Genomic DNA, 26,586 nt, shown 5'->3' on the forward strand with positions numbered 1-26,586 from the left:
ACATTTATTTTTCACAGTCCTTGAGACTGGGAAGTTCAAGATCATGCCACTGGCAGATTCAGTGTCTAATGAGGACACACTTCTCTTTAACAGCCAATTTCTCACTGTGTTCTCACATGGTAGAAGGGGCAAAGGATCTCTCTCTGTGGCCTCTTTTATAAGAGCATTAATCCCATTCATGATGGCTCTACCTGCATGACTTAATCATCTACCAAAGGCTCCACCTCTAATACTATCACCTTAGGGGATAGGATTTCAATATGTGAATTTGGGGAGGAGGGACACAAACATTCTATCCATAGCACTGTGCTTCCTAATTCCCTGTTTCTTTCAGTTTTATTTCTATTGGGGAGGGGGTGTTGTTCTTTATCCTTCTTATTCAGCACATACCCGGTTTTATTATCCTTCTGAATGTCAATAGATTCACTGCTTCAATTCCATTCCCCTGACTACGCCATAGAATAGATTCTTATTACTATTACTTCATTTCTATTTTGACGTGGTAGTCTTCTAGTTTGTTTCCTGATTCCAGTCTCTCACCTGAGCAGTTTAAATAATTGTTCTTTGTGAGTTGGTTTTGCCTTGTAGGACAGTATATGTTTATTATTTTGCTCTTACCACGGAGACTTTAACACTTAGAAAAATTCTAGATTCATATCTCATTTAGAAGATAAATTAGTGCCCTGGCCAGATAGCTCAGTTGGTTAAAGCATCATCTCGATATTCCAAGGTTGGAAGTTCGATCCCCAGTCAGGACACATACAAGAATCAACCAATGGGTGCATGAATAAGTGGAACAACAAATCGATGTTTCCCCTCCCTCTCTCCCTTCATACCTTTTTCTCTCCCTCGTCCTTCCTTCTTCTCTAAAATCAATCAATCAAGGTTTTTTAAAAAGAGAAAGAATTTATTTATTTAACTCAACCTCCTGGCTTAATGAAACAAAACCTTCTCTACTAATATGTTTTTATTTTTACACTAATAGACTCATATTTTATATGGGCCATATAAAAGGAGAAATGATCCTAGAAAGATTCTGGAGACATAAAACTTGTTAAATATGAAAAGCAGCAGTTGTAAGATTCATGAAGTTGGGGAATTAGGATTATCTCTTTCTCACAGAAGTGGGAGTGAGAATGTTGAGGAACAGTGTCACAGAATAGTTGGGTCCCCACTTGGAGACATGTTGGAGGGAAGGGGGAGTGATTGATCATGTTATAAAAACATTTTTTACCTAACCACAGCACAATGTTATATTCCTGAAAATCTTCATGATTTAGAGTGTCCATGATTGAGATATTTAGATCTTACGGAAAAAAACTGCTTTTGGGTATTGAGGTCATTAATGAATCCAATACATCTAGAAAAATAATCAACTTTACTTAAAGGCAGCACTAAGTAAACAGAATATAAATAAATTATGTATTTTAAGTTAGTATTAAATGGCTCCTGAATAACATCAATTTATTGATTGCTTGAAACTTCAGGATTTTATACTAGGTTCAAAAGAATGTAAATTTATATGAATGTTTGAAATTTTATTGTAATTCAGGTTTATTCATTAACCATTTTGGAAATTTATTTTGCATTAAATTTTGGGTTGCAGAAGGGAGCAACATTACAAAATGTAAGAAAGGAAATTGTCAAACCTTCATTTGTTATGGAAGAAATAGATTCAGAGATCCTTAATGACTTGGAGACAAAATGATTACTACACCTCAGTTGCATTTTATATCCTGGGGTGACTTTGAATTTTAGGTGACTCACTATTCACTAGGCCCTAGTCTAAACAAATCTTTCCTCAACTCTACCACACCTTTTAGCTTTCTCTTTCTATATTCCAGCATTATTAAAAGAGAAATTAATTCTTGCTGCTCTTTTTCATTATTTGTTTACTTCTGTGTAGTGACCCTGAACAATGACTAAGCTTAGACATTACTGTACTCCTTTTCTTAAAAAAATTAATCTTTCTCCCTCATTAAACCTGATTTTATTATTCACTCATTCTTCAGAAAATATTTTTATATGCTTTTATTGAGTTTTTTAGAGAGAGAGAAAGGGAGCGGGATAGAGAGATAGAAACATAATGAGAAACATCAATCAGCTGCCTCCTGCACGCCCCCTACTGGGGATCGAGCCCACAACTCAGGTATGTGCCCTGACCAAGAATGGAACTGAGCCCTCTTGGTTCATGAGTTGATGGTCAACCACTGGGCCACATCGGCCGGGCACAAATATTAAGTATCTAGTATTTTTTCAGTATTGTGCCAGGTATTAGTTAAACAGTGGTATGCACTCTACTTGTGGTGTTTATTTTCGAAGTAGAAACAAGACAAAATTAAAACTGCATCTCCTTCCCCAATACGCCCTATGATCCTTACTTTATTTATTTATATAGCATTTATTAGGATCAGAGACTGTTTTTTCTTTTTTTATGCCACCCACAGAAACTTGGCTACCGAAGGGCAAGGGTTTCTCTGTGTTTTGCTAAAGGAATGTTTGTTGGTTGAGAAGTGAGAAAATCACATCTGGCTAGTCATCGTGTCCCCTTGATCATGCTTCTTTAGTCTGTCTTAAATAACTCCACTGCTGCTTCCTTAGTTCAAGCCCCTTTTAATTTTGCTCGATCCATTAAAGTAGCTTCTTAACAGTTTCCCTGCCTCTTTTGTACCTTTCCTCTTAAGACTCTGCCAGTAATCTTTGTAAAATTCAAATCTGAATTTCTTCAATGCTCTTCCATCTATTAAGGGTAAATCAAACTTCCTCGTTCCTGCCTGGCCATCCAGCCTTGCTCTTTTTATTTCTCTGCCACTCCCTGATTTTCATCTCAAACTTTATGCTCCAGTAGTACTAATATATTACATTTCTTCAAGTTTTTTCACAAAGTGTGGTGGCCAGACCAGAGGCATAGCTTGGCTTGGAAACTAGTTAGAAATGCAAATTATATTGCACTACTTCGGGCCTATTGAAATCAGAAACCCTGGGAGTGGGGTTAAGTCTTCCAGGTGATCCCGTTGTATGTAAATTTGAGAACCATTCCTTTAACCCCTTTTTTTAAAAAATTCATTTCTTAAATAAGCTCAGCCATCACTTGCCATGTTTTCAGTGCCACTTTAATTTGTGTAACTCTTAATCTACATCACTAACTGTGATTTATATGTCAACCCTACTTGTGTATTGGACATCTTTCCTGGATATTCTTTCTGTACTTGAGACTCTTTAGGCTCTAAACAAAATTAATTTCCCATCTGCTGAAATCTGTTTTACATACTGTTTCCTGTTTCCTCCTTCAAAGGATTCCTCTGTGCAGCTTTGATTGTAGATTATGCAGTATTTTCTCATTGGTTTCTATTTTGTCTTGCTTGTCTAGAGAAACCAAAAGAAAAAAAAGTGTTGTTTTTTTTTTTGTAACTCTACTGACCAAAATAGGGTCAGGATTTTCCAGACAATAAATTAACTATTGTTTATAGACCCATCTGTTGAAATGTATTTTTATCTTATGCTCCCTAACTTTTTCCTTCCTTCCCTTTTCCCTTTCTCAGTCTTCTTTTTCTCTTTCATTTTAAGAACTTAGAGATTACTTAACTTTGAATCTTGACTTTAGTTGCCCAAGTTCTACCATAAAGCTGGAGGGATCCTTGATCTAGGCCTATAGAGTGATAGCTTGTACTGGCACCAAAGATTAAAGCCAGACAACATTTCAGATATCTCTGTGCAGTTCCTACAGTAGTTTCTCAGTAAACGTTTTTTAATGAATAAGTGAGTGAGGAGGCATGTGTCAAAAGATTGGGCAGATCTTCAAGGTCAAAAAAGCATGGTGAGCTTGTGGCTAGAATACATACGGCACCTCAAGGAATTGAGCAATAATGACTGAGAAATTTCAACACTCAAATATTTATTAAGTGAATAAATGAAAGATTTTAAAGGAAAAAACAAATAGTCATAGTCACAGATGGTTAGATATTTCCTTCTCGGAGGGAGGAAGGATAAAATTAAATGTTATTTCAGTGTAAACTTTCAAGTTTAATTTTTAAAATTTGTGTGCGTTTTTATGTGTGCTTCCCTATGAACATTCAGTTTGATACATATTTTTAATAATTTCATATTGATTTATGTATGTTATATGGTTTGACCATATATCTTGGGCTATAACTTTTAGCTATTATATTTCTACTAGAGGCCTGGTGCACAAATTTGTGCACCAGTGCGGTCCCTTGGCCTGGCCTGCAGGATTGGGCTGAAACCAGCTCTCTGGCATCCCCCGAGGGGTCCTGGATTGCGAGAGGGCACAGGCCAGGCCAAGGGACCTCACCAGTGCACCATCAGGGCCAGGGAGGGATGCAGGAGGTTGGCCAGCCAGGGAGGGCTCCAGGTCATGTCTGGCCCATCTTGCTCAGTCCCGATTGTCCAGACCCCAGCAGCAAGCTAACATACCAGTCGGAGCCTCTGCCCCCGGTGGTCAGTGTATATCATAGTGAGCGGTTGAGCGGTCTTAGCATATCATGCTTTGATTGGTTGAATGGATGACCGGACACTTAGTGGCTTTTATTATATAGAACTTTTGTTGGGTTGGAAAAACAATGTTACTAAATTGTTAAATTGCACATCTGAATTACCTTGCATATGAAGAATTTTTATACTTGAAATTTATAATATATATCTAGTCTCATAATTTGAGCTATTTTCTCATAAAGAGTATGTATTCTTAAGTTATAATAATTTTTAAAAACTTTCTTTTTAACATACACACAGGAAACCTCGACCTGTCTCCCAGTTGGTTGCACAGCAGGTTACTCAGCAGTTTGTGCCCCCTACACAGTCAAAGAAAGAGAAAAAAGATAAAGTAGAAAAAGAAAAGAGTGAAAAGGAAACAACTAGCAAAAAGAACAGTCATAAGAAAACCAGGTAAATTTTTAAAATATTTTATGGTACTTTTGAAATAATAAAATTAACCATTTTATCTCTTTTAATATAATATATACAAAGTAGAAGTAAAAGATTTCATCTCCTTTATTGTAAAGTATCATGAAATTGGTTTTGGTGGGGGTTTTTTGTAGTTTGAAAGGTGTACAGACAGTCCTCGGGTTACGTCGGACTTGACGTACGTCGTTTCGTGGTTATGATGTCACCATCTCCCATTTATTTATTAAAAAAGAAAAGTTCCGTCATTTCAACATATGTACATATGTGCTTTATGTTTTTTATTACTTATTTATCACAAGTAAAGGTCAGGGATTGTTATCTTTCTTTTGAATTTTTTTTTACTGTTTCACTTCATTACTGCTGTGCATGTGCCTCATGTGAGTGACTTAGGTGCTTATGTAGGTGGGTTCCGACTAACGGCGAAAATCGCGTTACCTTGCGCCATGGGAACGGATCGCCAACGTAACCCGAGGACCTACTGTACTAGAAGTTAAACACAGAGGCCACAAATATAAGCTTAAATGTGAGGGTGTGTGTGTGTGTTTCACTAGATTAAAAGACATTTGTGTTTGAGTCATTTCTTTTTCACTCATAAAGCCAGGAGTAATAGTCACAGTATTCACAGATATTTGCATGGGCTTTAATCAGTCAAAATGGTCATGGGTTCAGGCAGAATAGACAATCTTGATGTCCTTATCCATGCACATCAATGGAGTAACAGCCCCGCATATAACGTAACCTTAGCTGTTACCAGCTTCCTCTGTGATGTAACTATATCATTGCCCTTCTACAACATTTGTTTTAAAAAAAATTGGTAACCTATCTGCAAAATTATGTTAAAGCTATAAAAGTACAATTAAGAGCCAGCCTGTTACTTTCAGTGTCACAGTTTTTTGTCACGAAGAAGATTCATGAGTGAGTAGTTTGATTAATGTTAATGATTTGAAACATTTAATGATATTTTTGTGGCTAGATACACATGAATGTAGAGCTTTAAACATAGATATGTTCATTTTGTTGTTCTTACCTAACTTGTTCATTATGTGCACAGAAAGTTAGTAGCCAGAAAAGCTAGTTTAAAATTATATCATTTTTTGTGTGTTTAGGCCAAGATTGAAAAATGTGGATCGAAGTAGTGCTCAGCATTTGGAAGTTACCGTTGGAGATCTGACAGTCATTATTACAGACTTTAAGGAGAAAACGAAGTCACCGCCTGCATCTAGTGCTGCTTCTGCAGATCAGCACAATCAGAGTGGCTCTAGTCCTGATAACACAGAGAGGGGAATGTCCAGGTCATCTTCACCTAGAGGAGAAGCCTCATCATTGAATGGAGAATCCCATTAAAGTTTATTTTCTCCAACTTCTTAGTTCATTCATATCATGCAAATATACAGATTATGCCAAGAAGTACCACATTTTCATGACAAACATATTCATGCACAATTCATAATTTGCATTTTGCATAAAAGAGAAATTTGTTAGAATTTGTTAGATTTGATTGCAATCTATGCCTACCAAACATTTCCAGACTTTAACATTTTGGTCTCCACAATTAAAGGTGCCATGAAAATGTGGTTGAATTATTCATTATGCAGTGTTATTGGTAAGTCTATTTTCACTTTTAGTTTAGTGAATTCTAACACATAATTCTTGAATTCTCTACTATTGGCATGTAACGAAGTTAAATTTTTATAACATAGTGCAACCTGCCTAAATATGTATTATTTGAGAATTGTGAAACAAATAGTTATATGTATACAAGTCAAAGATCAACTTAATCAACTATTGCTGCAACAGGATTTTCTTAATGGCTATCCTCTTAATACACCTGCTGGTACTTGGTGTGGTTAAATAGAAAAACTGTTATTAAATAAAGAATTTGTATGAACCGTTGCCAATATTTTTGACACATTTTGCTAAATTATTTTTTCCTGAATTATGTTTCTGGTTTTACCTCCCTTTTTTTTTTTTTGCTTTCAAAACATTCATTTGTTGTAATGTTTACTCTCAGACTAGTAAACAATAAAACATTGATTATTTAGCTTTATAATTCAAGTTTAGTGCTATTGTCATTGAACACTGGTATTTTCTGTATTATATAAAATATTAAAATTCAAATAATTATAAGCATTTGACAAAAGCAGAAGAGAAAAGAAACCTGCCATATTTTAAAAGCTGCAATTTTGGAAAAGCTTTAACTTAATAGTTCTATCACTGTTTCCTCGCCCCAAACTTTATCCAGGGTTATAGAAGTATGAATCTAATAAATACAGAAATGACAACTGTTGCACAGAACTGGGGAAAAAACTAGTTTTAAATCAGTTTAATTGGCCTCTTATTAAATGTAACAATTCTTATGAAAATCATAGTGCCCTATTTTCAGACACAACTGCCAGTTTATGCATTTATCAATATCCCAAAATAAATATTTACAGCTCCACTTACTATTATGTAAAGTTATGAATAAAATATTTTTATGACTACAGATTTTGCATTTTTGTTTACAACTAATAAAGTGTTTTATGTTATATTTAAAAATCAAACCTAGAAACCACACAGTACTTCTTAAATTATCCTAAGGTCTCCTGCTTTTTCTTAGCCATTTACTTAATATATAGCCACCTGTAGGAGACTTCTGCAATATCAATGAACTTAACAACATAACTTGGATACAAAATATCACATAAAGACATCATGATAGCATTTTAAGAAAAAAATAAAACTGTAGACCCTGACAGTTGTGATATATGGTGGTTTCATGTGATAATGTAATTTTCTGTTTTATTGCAGTACTTTTTACAGGCACAATGGTACTGTCATTTTTGTAAGATGCTAGTTGTGAAATATAGTTAATTGCATACAGTAAAAGTCTGTGATTAAAACATTTATATACCTCATTCTTTAGTGTTGTTAAATGAAAAATTAAAATTTGTTTTTATTATCAGATACTTTCAGTGGAACTGCAACTAACTGGTTATGTTCTTTTAAAAAACATGGAAGTTTTTTCTGTCTTATTTTTTTTTACCATATTTCAGATGTTTTTTAAAATATGCTTATTTTTAGACATAGCAAAAATTACAAATAATATTAATAGGGAAAATATTATAAATTTTAAGTCAGAACTATGCTTTAGAGGTACTGGGTCTTCTGATGATATTCAAATACTTTCAGAATGTATTTTCAATGGATTGCAAAAGAGACAAATCTGACAGAGGGTGGGATTTTACCTGAATGGGGGTGGTATAGTCATCTGTCTATATTGGTGGGGAGATAATGTAGCATGGAAATTAAAGTACTAACTGGTGTTTGGCATTTGAATCCCTGTTGTAGAACCTAAGCGACCTTGGGTAAATTACTCATTATTCAAGGTCACTTCCCATCTATTAAACAGGGTGATGATAATCATATCTAACTCATAGGGTTGTTGGGATGATTAAGTGTCAATCCATATAAAGTTCTTAACAATTACCTGACACATACTAGATGCTTAATAAATGTGAGCCATTACTATCTTAACTGGTAAAATTTCATTACAAAAATACAAAAAACAATTTGTAACAGAAATCATTTCCATACCCTCTTGTATGACAGAAAGGAATTGTGTTCTATAGGTTACACTGAATTTTCTGCATCAGATGTTTGCTCTGATCCTAGACCAGCTATTTTTCCATAATTAAAGAACCTGATGGTATGCACTAGGAGCGGCAGAAATGAACTGAGTTGCCTAGTTTAAAATTTTGTTTTCCTTTCATTAATCATAATTATCTTCGCCTGCCTTCATTTGACCCTACCTCAAACACTTCCAAACGAGGAAGCAGGCCCAAATCCCATCTGAAAACCTAATATTAAAATATGCAAAAAGATTCAGAGCCTGGGCTTAGGGTGCATTTTTAACTCTGTTTCATCAATTTACCCTGCGATAGTAGCAGTGGGTTCTTTTATCCAAATTCCATACAAAAAGAGAATTTGGATGTTTTTCAGAGTTTATTACCTTATTTTGATATAAGAGTGAAGATATAATTTGAGGCATACAAGAATACATACTCTTAAAGCCTTTTGTATTACACAGTAGAAATAGTTGACTTAATAAAGGTTTTATATTTATTAAATGCTTTCCTAAGATTATAGTGATGATAGCAAAGTGAAAACAATGAGAAAGGAAGAAAAACCTCAGCTTTTCTAAGTTGATTGCATATTTATTACCTTTCTTTTAGGTAAAAACCCTTATTGCCTAAAAATGTAGTTTCTGCATATTATATGCATTAATGCTAAATGGTCTAGAAGTTTTAGTTTCTACTAAGGCCCTTTTTTACTTATTTTTTTGGTCTGCAACTTATCTTTTTTCCAGAATCTTTTAAGACCTGATATAGGAGCAGTGAAATTGATGACAATTTCTGTACTGTACTTTGAAAATTAAGCGAAAAAAGAAAAGTGAGTTTGTGTAAGGATAAGGATAAGGATAACCATAAAATAATACTTTGACCTGTTAGCATTGCCCTCCCCCCACTTAACCAGAGGCACCTTCAGTTGTCTGGAACAACAAATGTAGAAAATTGACGTGTAGAAAAGTTATCTGTGTCAAATATAGCTGAGGAGAATCAAGAGGCAACGAAGGTTGCAGAATATAGGGTCATTTTGTAAAAGCAGAAGGAAAAGAATTCCCTCAATTGCTATTGATGAAAAAAATAAGCCCTACTAATATCAAAGGCAAGGGAGAATATGAATGGGAGAAAATGAGGGAAGAAGGGGAGAAACAAAGCACAAATAATAGCAGAAATTAGAAAATGGGGCATTGGGGTGCTATCTGGATGATAGAGAAAAATCACTAGGAGGAAGAGGGGGTTGGAGGGGGAGGGAGAACAAATGGAACTTAGAATATCTTTGTCTCTGAAAATACTTGAAAAACATTCTGTGATAAATCATCATAATGACTCAGTCATTAAAGTTTCAGTGGTGTTTAGTAGACTTTTTACTAGGGCAGCAGTATGTGATAACTTTAGAACAGTTTTCTTCAAAGCCAGTTAATTTTAAAAAGCTGCCATAGAGAAGTTTTACCTTGAATTATATGAATACTTCCCTGAACTCACATCTCCACTAACCCAGGTAATTTAAGCATTATGTTTGTAATATGGCATTCTACTTAGCCAGTGCAGATATTCCTGCCTTTATGGAATAGGCCAATCCTGGAGCATACGAAATGCTGTGACAATGCAGGTACTTCTATGGAAAAAATCAAAGATAGCTTTGAAAGCTTTCAGTGCCATGGACGTTCCATGTTCTGAATCTTCTCTGGTGGTGTGATCCCTGCTCCAACGTTAGTAGGAGTTGTAGATTATAGTAACTGTTCTTCCATTGTAATACTTTCAGTATTTCCTAATCTAGGATTTCTTTACATCAGTATTATTCAACTCTGAATATTTATTGGGTATGTTTTGTGTACAAGGCACTGGCTAGGAATTGGTTACCAAGAGGACAAAGATAGGGAACTCTTACAGGAGAGCTCTGTGAATTATTACAATGCCATCACTGCAACAATAACTATATGTAAGATACAGAAGTAGCACTGAGCTGGGTGTATTTGTCACGCCTTTGCTTCTAGAAAATTCATCTTCACTGCAAGCCCACACTAGATCTCATCTCATAGTTGCAGCTGATACTAGGTGTCAACAAGTAGTTTTAGCCAGCACCATTTCATTATTCCAGCTCAAATTTCCAAAAGTTTAAAACTTTAAGCCATATAATGTGAGATTATCTCTTTCCCATACTTTTAAAAATCAATGAACAGCTGAATGAGGTTTGCTATTGCCTTTTTGTGAAGATTATTGAGGGAACATTACATCACTCAATCCAAATGGGAAATTGTATTCAAACCTGTTTCAGGAAAATATTTACTTCTGATAAATCAATTTGCCTTTTTCTTATGGACAATACAAATCATTAATTGTCTTCGATGTTTATTTTAGTTGTGAGAAATCTCATTAAAAGGAAGCTTGCTTTTAACAATCATGTAGGGCTCCATTGCCTGCATGTCTATATTCTGATTTGTTATTCTTCAGTCTTCTAGATTCTGATTTTTATCTCATGTTTTTCCTTGTGTCATTCTAAAGTTCCTCAAATTTCTTCTGTAATAAGGCTGAATAGTGACACTTTTTTAAAAAGCTAAAAAAAAAAGGCTTTATTTCAAGGTGTGAGGATAAGCCCAACGGGAACTTCTTGGGTCAAGGAGCCAGTAAAGTGGTGCCTCTCAGCTGGAATTCCTGATGAGTGGAAACAATAGATGAGTTTGAAGGTCTTGAGATTATACCTTGGTTTAGATCTGCTGACCTACTTAGAAGTCGGGAGTTGGGATGAAAGCTACCTACCATCCTTATACTTTCATTACTTCCTTTAGCAAGAGAATCAGAAACAAAGCTGGATATCAAGATTTATTCACTTAGACTTTTTACTGTGTATTATTTTCGTAGTCCTCTTTTAATTTATAATAATAGCATTGAATGAGCCTGTGTTTACTTTGAAGTCAGCAAGATTGAGAAGAGTTGGGCTACTGTTTAAAACCAGTTTGGGAGGAGAATACTTCAAAAATGGCAGTGAAAGTGTTTTTTTAGTAAAGGAGACTGGTCTGACTTCAAGAGCAGAGTGACCTGACCTCAGGCCTAACGAGGTTGTTTTTGATCTTTAATAAGAGTAAATAAAAAGACAACAAACCTATTGTTCCCAGTGCCCAATAAGATAAATAATTTAAGGGATATTAGAGCAACAGATTTTTTTTTACTTTATTAAAAATAAAATATGGAAATGTAAAAAAAAAAGAAGAAACTAAACAACATAGGACTGAAGTGTGATGGTATCGAATTCTTTATTTTCAGCCTTCAATTTTTGGGAACCTGGGTTAGAATTTGTGCATGTGCTTTTTAAACCTAATTTTCCCCATGAGTAAATTTCCCTGCAAATCTAGCTTTTAATTTCACTGACATTTATTTTAAAGTAATCCTATATAATAAAAGGCTAATATGCAAATTGTCCCTTCCACCAGGAGTTCGGCCAGGGGGCGAGGTCGGCCAGCCAACCACCTATGGCCCCTCTTCCCCCTACCCGGCCTGTGCATGAATTGCACCGGGCCTCTAGTAAATTATAATCTATTGTAATAATGGGGGTGAAGTTTGAACCAGGGAAAAATACAGGGATGGTCCATAGGATAGTCTTTACTCCCTCCCCCACTCCAACTCCTCCATACTCTCCCTTGTGGATGAAATGCCAGCTAAATTCTGGGATCATTTAGGAGGTGTCCCCATTCATTGGATTTCTACTACCACTTTTTCCAATCTTGTGGCCTGTAGCTGAGCTTTTTTAGTTTTGTACTCTTTCCTTCTCTTCCTGACCCTCCTCTTTCCCCACATTTACTGGTCTGAACGAACACTTAAAATGAAATACTTTTTGCTTAAAATGACTATTATTTTCCAACTTTTTCCTTCAGTCCAACAAGGTTTCTAGGAAGTAGACTGGAAAATGGAGAAATTTCATTAGAGGCCTACTGGAGGTGATAATTTTTACTTTTAGTCTGAGTTTCTGATTCTTTGTACTCTATAACTAATCTGACTTGTCTTTCTCTGATTTTAAATTTTATTTGAACCTCCAAGATCAGTCTAAGAGGTTTTCATATAACATTGTATTGTTTTTTAATTTGCATCACTCAGGTTAGCATTTATTTGTTCATAGTGAGACAACATGGTATAATGGAAAAAACAAACATGGCCTTTGTATCCTCAAAGATTTTCATTCAAATTATGGATCTTCATTATTAGCGATGTGGTTAACAAACTTTTCTAAATTTCAGGTTTCTTCTTATTTAAAAGAAAATATATCCTACTTCATATAAATGTTATAAGGATTAAATTAGATTATGCATAGACCTTTATAAAGTAGAAGTTACATAAAAATGTTCTAGAACTTTACTCTGAAAAGGTATAGAATTTACCTTTTCCCCAATAGGATGTCTTTTTTTAAGAATCAAGTACTCAGTGTAAATAGAGGTGAGAAAGAAAGACTGAGCAGAACCTGAAGTTTAGAGAGACTTAGAGAAGACATAAAAAAATAAAAACACTCATGAATTGAATGTCTGTTACATATCCAACATGTAATAGGAGCTCTAAAAAAATCAAGATTAATCTTTTGAGTATAATAATTCTTGAGATCTGGATCTGAGAGTTTTCCAGATCATGGGAAAGAGCTCTATCTCCGTAATTTAAACAACAGATATTGCTACTTTTAAATTTCTTTTTATCTGCCTAAATTTACCTTTTTGACAGCATGAAAGGAAGATCAAAATTGATTAAAAAATTGGATATAGCCAGCCTGTTATTAGAAAATTAAGAGGATGGTCTAGACATGAAAAAATAGGTTTAGGAATATATACATACACATAGTAAACTATTATAACATTAAGATATCCCAAATATCATCTAAAATAATCTAAATTTAATTTTAGAAATATGAAAATGTAATGTGAAACCTAAAAATGATCACAAGGGCATGCACACAGCTCCTTACACTCCAAGACAACCACTTAAGATAGTATGTAATACAAAAATCATTTCTATTTTTGGAATACCTTATATACTTTTTCAACAGAATTTCCTTTTTAATTACAGGATTAAAAGGAGCCTAAAGGGAGGATATGGTCCAGGACCCTGATGTCAAGTAAATGGATTATTCTTCTGGATATACTCTCCCCATAAATGGTTGCAGAAATGAAAACTGCCATTCCAGTAGTTTAACAATCTGTGGGTCATGAAATTATTTTTTATTTTTACTACATTTAATTTCTTTGTGGAGCTAGAGAATAATTGTAGTTAGCACCCCTTTATATTAAACTTCCTTGATTTGAGTACTGATTCTTACTCTAGTTTCTTAGTGTCGTATTCTTTAGTTTTTTTTTCCTCAAAATCTATTTTCCCTTCTTATAAATGCTTACCACTCTTTGTATCTCCTTGCGTTTATTTCTCTAAGAATTGTAAGGTGTAGTGGAAGGAATAACTTAAAATTGTCTTCGTTTTTATCTGCCTGTCTCCCCTTTGAGGGCAGTACACTCTAGCCCTTTGTCTGGCATGTAGAATATATTCAATAAATGTTTATTGAATGAATAAGTGTATGTTTTCATTCTATTCACACATCTTGATACAATGCTAGTTTTTCATTTTTTGTCAGGTAAGGCAAGACCTTTTCTTTTATAGGGGAAGAAACTGGCTTAAAGTGTTTAGTGACTGCCCGGCCGGCGTGGCTCAGTGGTATGAACCAGAAGGTTCGATTCCCAGTCAGGGCACATGCCCAGGTTGCGGGCTCGATCCCCAGTAGGGGGCGTGCGGGAGGCAGCTGATCCATGATTCCCTCATCATGGATGTTTCTATCTTTCTCTCATTCTCCCTTCCTGTCTGAAATCAATAAAATATATATTTGAAAAACAAAAAAAAAGTGTTTAGTGACATCCCCTGGTCACAGAGCCAGCACTTTTTTGGTGTAGGAATTTCAAATGAAGAACTGTTGTTAAATTACATAGCACTTCCCCACCTTGTTTCTCATCGCCAAACTCTCCAGAGCTCCAAATGCAATTTGAACAATTTAACAGCATGATTTTTCTCCCTGGTTTGTGTGTGTGTGTGTGTGCGCGCGTGTGCGCGCGCGTGTGTGCGCGTGTGCGCGCGCGCAAAGCTTCCTTTTCTTCACTTTTCGGCACTGTAGCTGCTTTCTGGCTCCAGTCTCAATCTCTGTCCCAGCCAGAATCTGCTCCCTAAGAGGCAAATGCGATCATGTTACTTCCTAATTAAAAAAAAACCTTCAGTGGCCCACCATTATCTGCCAGAGTAAGTTCAAACTCCTTGGCATACTAAACAAGGCACTCAAGTATCTGGCCCCTTCAACTTCTACAGTCTTATCGCTGATCATATCATCTCTTGCATTCACTTAGCTGTAGTATCAAACTTCTCGCAGTTCACTAAGCACAAGGGCCTATTTCATTGATTCCCCCAGCCTGGAATTACCTTAATGCCCCCCCACCCCCACCCCCCAACACACACCCTGCCCCCAATCCTCCCCAAGACTAGGGCCAACTTTGCTAAGAAGTTTCTCTTGACCGCACCCACAGTGGAACTGATTGTTCCTGTGTGTGTGTGTGTCCACACCTTTACTGGCTTACATCCGAATGTCTGTATTGTACTTACAAGTATCCACTGTTCCACCCTACACTCCAACACAGAGTCTCTATACTCCAAGGTACTCACACAGCACTTTGCACATAGTGGTGCTCTGTAAATGCCCACTGAGCAAATGGAGTAGGACTATGGCTGAGGAAGAGGAAGAAGAAACTCATAGCTGAAGAGAAAGCTCTGTAGGGAAAATATGAAATTGTTTTGAATGTGCGAATGAGTTGTGAGGAAGGTCAAAAAGATGTAAAAGGAGGGACCTCAGCTTAAACCAGCTCCTGTGACTAGGCAGTTAGACTGACATGAGCAGAGCAAGGACGATGGGCCAGGTACAGGCCACCAGGGCAGAAAGCCCTGGGCATCTAGCCAAGGACAATTGTAGTGTGGGACCTCATACCCAGGTGACCTGGCCCCCCCAGCATCTTGCTGGTCATGCTGTGTGGATTCCATGACCTTTCCTCTCTAGGAATAACATCTAGGCCTCAGGTGTATTTCAGCTCCAGGCCCAGAAAAGCAGCAAAATCAGACAAGCAAGGCCATGGCTCACCTCAGCACCAAATGCACTGTCCCCCTACACTGGCACCAACTAATCAATCAGTGGAGACCAGGATCCTGAAACAGCACACCTGGAAAGCTGATGAATATTCTCTGGAGATCTTCCCTGGGAACTCCCCTTTAATTTCCACCCTTGAAACCCTTAGGAGGAGCATCCCCCTTTCCCTGCCTCCTCCCCCCACCCCCAGGCACCTTGCCATTCATTACCTTCCTCACTTCTAAGCTCCAAGGGCCCTATAGCTTGTTTCCTAAACCCATTTCTTCTATGAATCACTTCCATCGCTGATTTTACAAAGAAATGTTCTCTTACAGTTTGAGTCTTGGCTCTGAATTCTTTCTTAGCGAGGCTCCAGTATTGAGGTTGCTGAACCCAGGTGCGGTCTGGCCCCACCGGTCTAACACCCGGTGCCCTTCTTGCTGCCCAAGACTTGGGAGGGAAAATAAGCATTCCCAACAGTATTACAAGATGATGAGGTCCCTGGTGAAACGGCTCTAAAAGACAGATTTATACAAACTTAGAGTCTGGGGAAGTCCCTGCTGGGGATGAGCGAGCTGAAAAACGGCTTAGTCATGTGCCTGCTAAGGGAAGGGCGTTTTATGTGCGTTGAGCAACTTAGTCTTTACAACCTCCCCTGAGGAGGATGCTCTCTCCATTTAGAGACGAAAACACAGGCTCCTAGAACTTAGGTTGCTCAACATCACGAGCTGCGCAGCAGAGACCCGTCCATTGGACTTGGGTCAGCTGTCGCCAACGCCCGGTTCATTTCACCACGCGTCTCCAGTGCAGTTCAGAGCCCGGGACGCCCGGGTGGGCGTCTCCCCGACGCCCCGCGGGGCCGGCGCCTCCGGGAGCCGGGACCTGCGCGCCCAGCCCTCTCGCGCTCAGTGCGCCGGCGCGTGCGGCCCGGCCCGCCCCTCGGGGAGGAGCGCGCGGCGGCGCGGAGGCGGAGGCGGCGGGGGCGGGGGCGGAGGGCGGGTGGCTCGCGGCCGCGGCGGCGGAGGAACTTGTTGCGCCCGCGGCTGCGCGGTGCCGCTCCCTCCGCTCTCCTTCGCGGCGGGCGCGGCGGCGGCGGGAGGAGGCGAGGGCCGGCACGATGCGGCGCTACCTGCGCCTCGCGGTGCTGTGCCTGGCCTGCGGCTTCTGCTCGCTCCTCTACGCCTTCAGCCAGCTCGCCCTGTCCCCGGAGGAAGGCGCGGGCGGCGGCGGCGGGAAGCCGCAGGCCCGAGTGGCTTCCTGGCTCGCGGGCGGAGGACGGGGCGCCGCGAGAGGGGCGGGCAGCGCGGCCACGGCGGCGCACCCCGGCGGGGCGCACAGGTACGGGTCGGGTCCCGCGTGGCGGGTGGGGGGCGAGCGGGCGCGGGGCGCGGGGGTCGGCCTGGCCGGGTCTGCGCGCGGGGCCGCCCGCGCCGCCCGCTCCCTGGCCGCGGTCTCCGACCCCCTTTTCCCCCCTTTTCCCTCCACCTCGGGGGGTGCCCGGCGCCGCTCCGGCCTGAGCGCGCCCCACACTTTGGTGTTTGCCTTCGACCCATTCCTTCTGCGCTCTTTAATGTAGAAGAAATTGATTTTCAACTTTAATTGGCAGTTGGCGTTTTAAAAAGGGGTTCTGTGAAAATCAGAGGTGCCTCACAAAAGCCTCCCTGCTGTAGGACGAGTCGGCATTCCCTCTTGTTTCCATGGAGTTCAGGTTGAGTTCTTAAGCATCAGGCTGGCGCCCTAGTTCAATTGTTTTTTTCACCCCCTCCTGAATGGGGAGTCTAATTTTTGTGTGTTAACGTTTAAATTTGTCATTACGAGTCGGTTAGTTAAATCTGGACAGAGCGCTTAGGCTGGTTGGATTTTTCCGTAGGAAACAATCTGTTCTGAAACTTACAGCAAGTTAAAGAAGATGAGCGATGCTTAACATGCCCACGCCTTTTGTGAGATGGGGGAGAGAGAGATCTTTAAAAATGGGCATTTAAAAAGCAGCAGAATGGTTGAGGTGGGTTTTCACAAATCGCTGCCCGAGTTGGAGTCGGCTTGCGATGTAAGTGGAGAAAGGAGTGCAACGCGTGATGAATGCTTTAATAGAATCCGAGCGTTTCCACTTCCTCGAGGACAGACTCTTCCCTGTGGGCACCTCTGGGAGCGACCAGAGCCTCTGTCCCCTTTGGGAGAGGCAAAGGCTGCTTTCATATCCAAAGTGTGGGTTTGGAAGGAGGAGCGGGCGCCGCGAGACTGGGCTGTTGAACCTTCTTTGGAGAGGTGACCTTCCCCAAATGAAAGGGGCGTTTGGGCAGAGGAGCATGGAAGTGGTCCTGCTTTTGCCCTCTGATTTGATTACAGTCAGGCGAATTCCTAGGACATGAGCACTCTATTCATAAAAGCAGAACCACTTCCAGAGCCAGGTTTGTAAGCTCAAGTTATCTGTCTTGGGAGAGGCGGTGACTTGAAGCCGAGGGATGAGGTCATGAAAAATACTCGTGCAAAGAAGCGGTTTATGTGACTGTGAAGCATTGTAAATTGTGGAAACGAAATTATTTTGGTATTGGCTAGAATTATGTAGAAGCAACATTTTAATCAAACCACTGAGTGAAATAATACGATGGTATTAGCATTTCACTTCGATAGAGTGACATTCATTTTCAGTGCTTTGTCTCCCGTATACTTTATTTTGTGGCAGATTTTTATAAATTGTATTTGCTTGATTATTTTTTAAATGTATTTTTTTAATTTTTTAAAAAATATATTTCTTTATTGATTTCAGAGAGGAAGGGAGAAGGAGAGATTGAGATAGAAACATCAATGATGAGAGAGAATCATTGATTGGCTGCCTCCTGCACACCCCCACTGGGGATCAAGCCGGCAACCCAGGCATGTGCCCTTGGCCGAAATTGAACCCGGGACCCTTCAGTCCGTAGGCCAAAGCTCTAGCCCCTGAGCCAAGCCAGCTAGGGCGTGATCAGCTAATTTTAACACAGTGCCTTTGTTTGCCGTTTAGAAAATAAGCACCTCCACTTGAATAAATTTTTATTTTATAGAACCATCACTGAAATTTTAATTTTGATGTGTCAGAGTAGAGTCAACCCAAAAGCTGGACATTACAGGTCCCCTGAGCAGCATAACTCCTCATTTTAAATGGGGCAAACATCTACGTTAAAACTAAAGGTGTAACTAAAAAGAACTAAAGTCTTTGTAAAACTGATGAAAGACATTCCACCACATGTTCATGCATAAGAAGTTTGGGCAGAGGGACAAGGTGGGAAAGCTGTGTTGTCATGTTTTTACCCTATGCTTTGATTAAGGTCCGGAGAATTCCTAAGACATCAGGACTCTTTAGATATTATCACTTACAACATCTTTTTAGATTTCTCATAGACTTCAGGCAACTTCTTTGACTATTGTAGGATATGGAGTAGGCATCCGTCACCTCTCTTCCTGTGTTTAAATCATTTGACCAAGGTTCATAGGGCATCGATCTTTGGATTGGACCAGGATTAAAAATTATATATCCTTTGATTGCTCTCTAAGTGCTCTTTCTATGAAGCTGCTGTGATAAGAACCTAGTCTGTAGTGTTTCATCAGTGGAGAAAGGGTCTATGAGGCAAACGTAATCTTCCCTTTTTCTGTAGGACTTGATTATCATTGTATTCTTACCTTTTTTGAGGCTCTCTTACTTGAAAGATGGAAGTCCATCATTTCTTTCTTTTGTTTAATACATGGGATCTAGTTTTATACCCAACAGGGTCCATTGGTCAACTCTTACAGAAAATACTGGTTGCACGGAATTCCATGACAACAAATACTTGGAAAGGTCTTACCAAGTACTCAGAGTGAAAACGAAAATGACAGAACAGTTTTTTAGTGAAATCTGTTATTGATTAGTGCATTCCATTTGAATCCATTATTTTGGTATTTAGAAAATGCAAAGGTTTTAGAGTCAGAATTTCTAATAGTTAGGATTCTGAGTTGTCAATGATTAAAATCCAATAAAACTCACTTAAGCAAAAATAGACATTTATAGGCTAATGTGGGTTGCTGGAAGGAACAATACTGAAGGAAAAATCCCCAGGCATCTTCAGGGACCTCAAGGACTGGGGACTCTCAATTCTCTTCCACTGTAGACAGGCCTGGTTCATGGAGTGCTCCTTGCAGTGTTTCTTCTCTAATCTCAAGTAGAAAATTCTAGGGAAAGGAACTCATTGCTCTTCCTTTCTTCATATGTCCACGGTGGACCACTCGGCGATGCCTGGAATGGGGACCTCTGATGGTCTGGCTTTGTGTTGCTTGCATATCCCTGTGGTGGAGAGAATCCTATGTTTGGTGTTGGAGAGGAGTGATGGGTGCCTCAGAGGAGGGGAAGAATGGTGGGTGGGCAGTGGTTCTTGCTCCTAGAGAAACTCTTAAGCTATTCAGTATGGGACAGACTGTATTAAGTTATTCAACCGAAAGCAGATACTATAGCCAGGCCTCAGTGCTTCTGTGAAGGAGTTATGTGCCATTTTGCGACTTTAGCTACTCAGGGTGATTAAATTCTCAAATTTCACTGGTGAATCTTGACAGTGATTTTCAAGATCTCATCCTGTTGTGACTGTACAGCATATTAGCCATAGGGAATCAACAAACCGAAGCATTTCAGTGATACCATTCCTGGACTGTCCATGCCCTTAGTGGGACTGATTTTCAGATCTGGGTAGGCCATGGAGTTGTTATTTCTGCTCATCCTGGGAACACTAGTAGGTTTCATAGAGAATTTAGAGTGGCAAGTATAAGGGTTTTGGAGACACATATTTCAGCTTTATCATTTACAGGCTGTGTTAACCTTGAACACATTTCCTCATCAGTTAGAGGTAAAAGTTATTTTTTAAGAAGAGAGGAGTTGGGGGAGTGACCAATGAAGAAGGTTGAATTACTAAAGTCACCTTAATCTCCGCTTTAAAAAAGTTTTTTTTTTTCAATTATAGTTGACATTCAATATTTTTTTAAGATTGATTTTGGGTGTACAGCATAGTGGTTAGACACATAATTTACAAAGTGATGCCTTGATAAGTCTCTTACCCTCCTGGCACCATACATACTTATTACAGCAATATTGACTATAATTCTCCACTTTGTTAATGTAGAGACAACTTGTATAAAAGCACTTCTCTACACCTTGTAATTTTTGTGCATTGAAGATCATATTTCACATAGGTGTAAAGTGTTTAGCAGAAACCTGGCTAATAATTAATTAAAAGGTGTAAAGTGTTTAGCACAAACCTGGCTAATAATTAATTAATTAAAATATTGTTCTGTGCTTTTGCAGGGGAAAGTGATTAGGCTAATGAGAAATGTATACTTTTGATTTAGAAATCCTATTTTAAAACATTAAGATTATTATCAGCCATACCTGTTGAGTGTACTTCCCCCACCCCATGTTAAATTAATTTTTTTTCAGTTTGTATACCATGTGGAGCTTAAAAGTCTTATATATTCAGATAGACAGTTTTTCTCCTTTATTGTTTTTACTTTTGTCATTTCTAACAAGAGGGTGCCCCCTCCCAAACTTTTTTACACTTAAATCTTTAATCCAGCAATTTTTTTCTCTGGGAGGGGCTACAATGTGATGCTAACTTATCTTAGAAGTGGTTATCTAATACTAGAGGACCGGTGCACCATGCACCCGTGGGTCCCTCGGCCTGGCCGGCACCCTCTCATAATCCTGGGCCCCTCGGGGGATGTTGGATTGCCGGTTTCAGCCTGATCCCCGCAGTCCAGGCCGAGGGACCCCAGTGGAATCCGTGCACCGGGCCTCTAGTATGCTTATAAGATCTTTGGTTCATCTCTTCCTCCCCTTCCCCCTTCCCTCTGAGATTCATCAGTCTATTCCATGTTTCCATGCCTGTGCGTTGAGCGTCTGCCCCCTGGTGGTTAGTGCGCATCATAGCTACCAGTCAAATGGTTGAATGGTCGCTTAGGCATATATATATATATATATATATATATATATATATATATATATATAGATTAATATTGTTTAGTGCCATTTATATGTAAGCAGTCCTTTTCCCACTTCCTGAGTATTCATGAAATTAGAGACTTAGGAGAAAAGAAACTAGAAATTAATTGAAGTTGTCTGGAGACAAGTTTTAGTTGAAGATGAGTGACCCAGGCTCTGATCTTCAAAGAATGGTGCTGTGTCAGTCTCATGGGCATGGGCTCCTTTTACGCAGCTGATCCGTGCCTGGCAGTTGCACTGTTGGCTTGTGGCACCTCATTCAAGCTTCCACATTCTCATGCTGGATATGCCTGAACTTATCCCTGACTCTGTAAGTTGTGCATGGTTTTCACTAAAGCCTCATAGACATTTTGATAAGAAGAAAAGCTTTTTTTCAGTTTAATTAAAAAGTATAGAAAGACTGTCCATGATCAGATTTAGGTTTTTAAAGAAACTTTAAGTTTGAGAACTGATATTGTAGTGAGCATTGTGTTAAATGTTCACTTTAATCTACAGCATGAAATGTCTCAATTTTTGTAACGTTTTTCAAGTACTGAAATTTTTGGGAATTTTATTTTTGGCCAGCTTTATTTTTTTAAACTTTTGATGTGTAAGTCCACAGGAAGTGGCTGAGTTACCCCATGTTCACTCATTTTCCCTCAGCAGTAAAATGTTGCATACCACTATATATACATAAAACCTTATATACTACTATATCTGGAATATGTATGTATCAATATAATGTAATATTATAACCCCAAAATTTGACATTGAACAACCCATACTTCAGTTTTTAGGTATCACCAGTTTTACATGCACTCATTTGTATGTGCAATTTTGTGTAATTTTATTACAGATGTTAATTCATGTAATCACACAATGAGGATGCAGATCCTTTGTGCTACCACTGATCAGTTTGCTTTTGGACAAGCCATCTTTCTAGGGCTAGAAACTTTAAGCCATAAGAAAGTTGAGGATGAGCCACAGAAAAGTTCTATTTCAATTTGATTCACAGTGAAAATACTGCATTTATGGACTTGTCTGACTTTTTATTTCACTGTTTACTGAAGACATACCCACTTAGCTTAGCTTACAGTTTTGTTCCATTAAAAGTATTTAATAGAATTACTGTCTTTTGAATGTTATATATCTAGTATCCATTTCTAATAGCTTTAAGGAATAAAAGAAAAAGCAATTAATAACCAGAACTTGGATAACAACCTTTATTTTCCAGTATTTTTAAGCTTTATTATTTTTTTTTTTTTGGCCTGAAGCTACAACTGCTTCTCTTAATTTATTGCTTCTAGTAACAATTACTGTATGTAATGAGTTTCTATTCTGTATCTTAATTTTTAAAATCAATTTTTCATAAGAGAATATAAATTTGGGAGGTAAGACACTTTAAATTATGCCACCTTTTGCCAGCAGCACCTCAGTGTTTTATGATTAAAAAAAAAAAAAGCATGTGTACTCATTAGTGCTTATGTTTTACATCCCCATTAAAGAAAGGCAGAAAACCATCCTCTATTAACTGTGTTTTCTGATAGTAAGTTATAGTCAAGAAACTTACCTAAAACTTAACTTTTTACCTGTAGCTTCATCTTGACAGTGATTACATGATTTGGCAAGTCCACTTTTAAGTGTACACTCAAGAGAATTGCAAACATGTGCTCACAGAAAAACTGCATGAATAGTCATAATAGCATTATATATAGTAGTAAAAATTGGGAAACAGCCCAAATGTCTATCACCTGATGAATAGATAGACAAAACGTGTATATCCATCCATAAAATGGAACATTGTTTGGCTATAAAAGGAATGGAGTGTACTGATAAATGCTACACTGGGTGAACCTTGAAAGTATTATGCCAGTAAATGAAATCAGACTCAAAAGGTCACATATTATATGATTCCGTTTATGTGAAATGCCAGTAACAGGCAAAATCTATGGAGACAGAAAATAGATTTGTGGTTGCCTAGGGCTGAGTGATTGAGGATTGTTAAGTTGAAGCAAAAAATGGTATTATTACATAATTTTAAGCAATAACTTTTATAGAAAAATTTAATTAGGGAGTAATTTTCTTTGATAGTTTATTGTCCATTTTCTACTGATGTAAGTTTTGACATGGAGAGATGGAATAACCAGATTAGTTATTTCCTTCCTGGAACAAAGGTGCACTTTAGGATTGATTATCAGTGAATTGTGGATTTGTTGAAAGAAAACCGTGATCATGTCTGAATCTGAAGGATGGAGATATCTGTTTGAACAGGTTTGTTGTGAGGCTTAAAGGGATGTGAAAACACTTGAATCTAAAAAGAACTCTTACTACCACTACTGAGCCTGTGTCTCTGATATGAAATGCAAGTCTTAAAAAACTCATAACCATGTCAGGGAAGGGACAAACATAAGTTTCCTGATCAACTTGTGTGTTTTACTGGTCTGCACACAGCTCCTTTTTTTCTGATTTATCAACCACCTATATTAAGGTATGTAAGTAACATTTTATATTATGTTTGAAAAGGGTGTTCCTTTAAAGGAAAATCAGATTGCAATGTAACTTTTTCCCATTGGTTTTAAAATTTAGACTGTAGTTTTATGCAGTAGTGTACAGAATTACTTAGGCAGCATTTTAAAAGCCACCAGTGCCTGACCCTGTTCTTGGAGATTGATTTAATAGGTCTGGTGTGAGGCATTGGCACTAGTGAGAGATATGGTCAGAGAGCTCTGCGAATCTGCAATTACATAGACCTTTCCTTGTAAGAATAGTAACTTATAATCGAATCCGCGGAGAGAAGACAAAGCTTCAGGGTGATGGGATGTGAGGTGACCTGCTTAGTACCTCCCCCCGAGCTCGCACTTGGTTAACTTAATACCCCGGCCTCCACCGTAGTGATTTCAAACTAGACTGTTTTGAAAAGGAATAACAGTGAAAAACATACCTTTTGTAACATGAAGCATTGCTTTGTTTTTTGCTCCAACCTGCAATTGAAGGAGAAAGAACACATTTGAGCCTCCATTTTAGTGTATATAATATAACAAAACTGACATAATGTAGATAATGAAACCGAGCCATGATTTCTTATTTTTTCCATTTGAAACACCATACAAGAAGCTTTGATTGAGGATTAATTTGAAAACATTTAAAGTTCCTCTTGCCTTTCATCAGCATTTGTGGCATTTTAATTTTGCTTCAGGATAAGCAAATATTTTGTTTGGCTAAAATGGATTTTATTCTAAGGGGAATATGTGTAGTTCATGAAGGAAATTTTAATTTTATTTTCTTAATTAATTCTCACCAGAGGATATTCTTTCCACTGATTATTTTAGAGAGAGGTGGGGGGAGGGGGGAGAGAAACAGATGTGAGAGAGATGGTTGCCTCCCACACCCCTGCAACCAAGATACGTGCCTTTGACTGGGAATAGAACCCGAGACCCTTTGGTCCATGGGCTGGTGCTCCAACCACTGAGCAAAACCATCCAGGGCAGAAGGAAAATTTTAGATGTCCTCTTGTATTTTCTGTGTCATCTAAGGAGGGGATTTTAATATATTAGGAGAGTTCCTGACTAGGAAACTGGTTTCCAATCTGTTGTATATTCCACCCTAAGGTTTTAAAGTTCTATTTAAAATAATGGTACCCTAAGTAATGGAGAAATCAATTTTCAAAAATCCTCAAATTACTGTAGCAATATTGAATTTGCAAAGTTGGATTTGCAGTTTTATTGCTGTAAAATAGAATAGTAAGTTATGTGTTCGGGTAAATTCCTTGTTAGTTTTAAACTAAAATACTCACTTAGGACTCTATTTCTGTCTTACCCTGTTAGGTGTAAAGATTTCTCTCTGTGTTACTGGAATCCCTATTGGATGCTGCCCTCTGATGTTTGTGGAATGAACTGCTTTTGGGAAGCGGCTATTAGGTAGGCACTTAATATTTAATTGGCAGATCAGTCAGTGTAGGTAAGATTAGATAGTAGATACATTTTTGATAATAAATAGGATATAAAAATGTTTTTCCCCCTGTAATATATTATCATACAAGTAAATGATTTATTTTCTAGTTTTTCTGTTTTTCCCCCTACTTTGTAGTTATCGCTATTTTTTAGTACATAATGCATATAAGATGCTCTAATATTTTTAGATGTTATTATGATAAATATACCACTGTTCTTAGAATTTATGATTTAATTTTAGGTAACAAGTGATAAATAGGTGGTTTAAGATAGACTTCCACTGATATTTACAGAGATATATACATATATGTGACATTTAATTTAAGTTGGTATTAAACAAACGTTTTGTAAGTGGATGGGGACACCTGGGCAAGAATTATTTTGGTTATTAGCAGAGATTGAATATTGGGGAGTGGGAGGATAAAGATCAGGGTTTAATGAAGGAGCAAATGATATGGCATTGTTTATTGATCTCTTAAATTCCTGAATAGTTTGGCCTTGTTCACTTCTCTGCATAAGGAAGGCACTGGATTGGCTGACCTCTCTGGTCCCTTTCTTGCCCTAACTTTCAGTGAAAGAAGCAAGTATTGAATGAGACATCAGCCTCTCTCCCTGAGATAGTGACAGGGGAGAGAGAGGCGGTAGCCTGAAATGCTCTTCCCAAAGGTAAAATTTGAGAGTCACCTACTTTTACTGTGTCTTGTGAGTCATTAAATTTTACTCATTCAGTTTGCCAGGCACAGTGCTACCTGCTGAGAACCAGACTGTGAGTCTAGTTAATATGGCTTCATCCTTCTAGAGCTTGCATTCTGACTGGAGCTAGTAAACCTTAGATTGCAGAGGTTGATGTATTATAAATAGCTATGATGATGGGAGAAACAGGTGAGTCATCAGGTGGGATCACCTTAAGGCATCAGGGAAGGCTTCCTGGAGGGAGCTACTGCATGATGAATAGGCTCAAGGACAGGAGGTGAAGTAGTCTAGGTGGGAAGAACTAATACACATTTT

General features: G+C 38.3%; 2 protein-coding genes and 1 long non-coding RNA gene across 3 annotated transcripts in view; all 3 read left to right on the plus strand.

Annotated features, from left to right (window-relative positions):
- Positions 1-7,869, plus strand: part of YAF2 (YY1 associated factor 2) — a 111,241-nt gene extending 103,372 nt beyond the window's left edge. The window contains exons 3-4 of the mRNA XM_081082842.1: positions 4,753-4,905; positions 6,030-7,869. Coding sequence (XP_080938968.1) covers positions 4,753-4,905; positions 6,030-6,267 — 391 coding nt within the window. The 3' untranslated portion in view covers positions 6,268-7,869. The remainder of the gene's footprint in view (positions 1-4,752; positions 4,906-6,029) is intronic.
- A 2,687-nt stretch (positions 7,870-10,556) lies between these two features.
- Positions 10,557-14,059, plus strand: LOC308513051. Its single transcript, XR_013995506.1, has 2 exons — positions 10,557-12,460; positions 13,572-14,059. It is a non-coding gene; the product is annotated as an uncharacterized lncRNA (long non-coding RNA).
- A 2,709-nt stretch (positions 14,060-16,768) lies between these two features.
- Positions 16,769-26,586, plus strand: part of GXYLT1 (glucoside xylosyltransferase 1) — a gene marked incomplete at its 5' end in the record, with an annotated part of 38,291 nt that continues 28,473 nt past the window's right edge. Inside the window, 2 exons of the mRNA XM_081083137.1 lie at positions 16,769-16,989; positions 25,453-25,545. Coding sequence (XP_080939263.1) covers positions 16,769-16,989; positions 25,453-25,545 — 314 coding nt within the window. The remainder of the gene's footprint in view (positions 16,990-25,452; positions 25,546-26,586) is intronic.

The sequence above is a fragment of the Myotis nattereri genome (genome assembly GCF_964212035.1).
Source record: "Myotis nattereri genome assembly, chromosome: 2".
NCBI classification, from domain to species: Eukaryota; Metazoa; Chordata; class Mammalia; order Chiroptera; family Vespertilionidae; genus Myotis; species Myotis nattereri.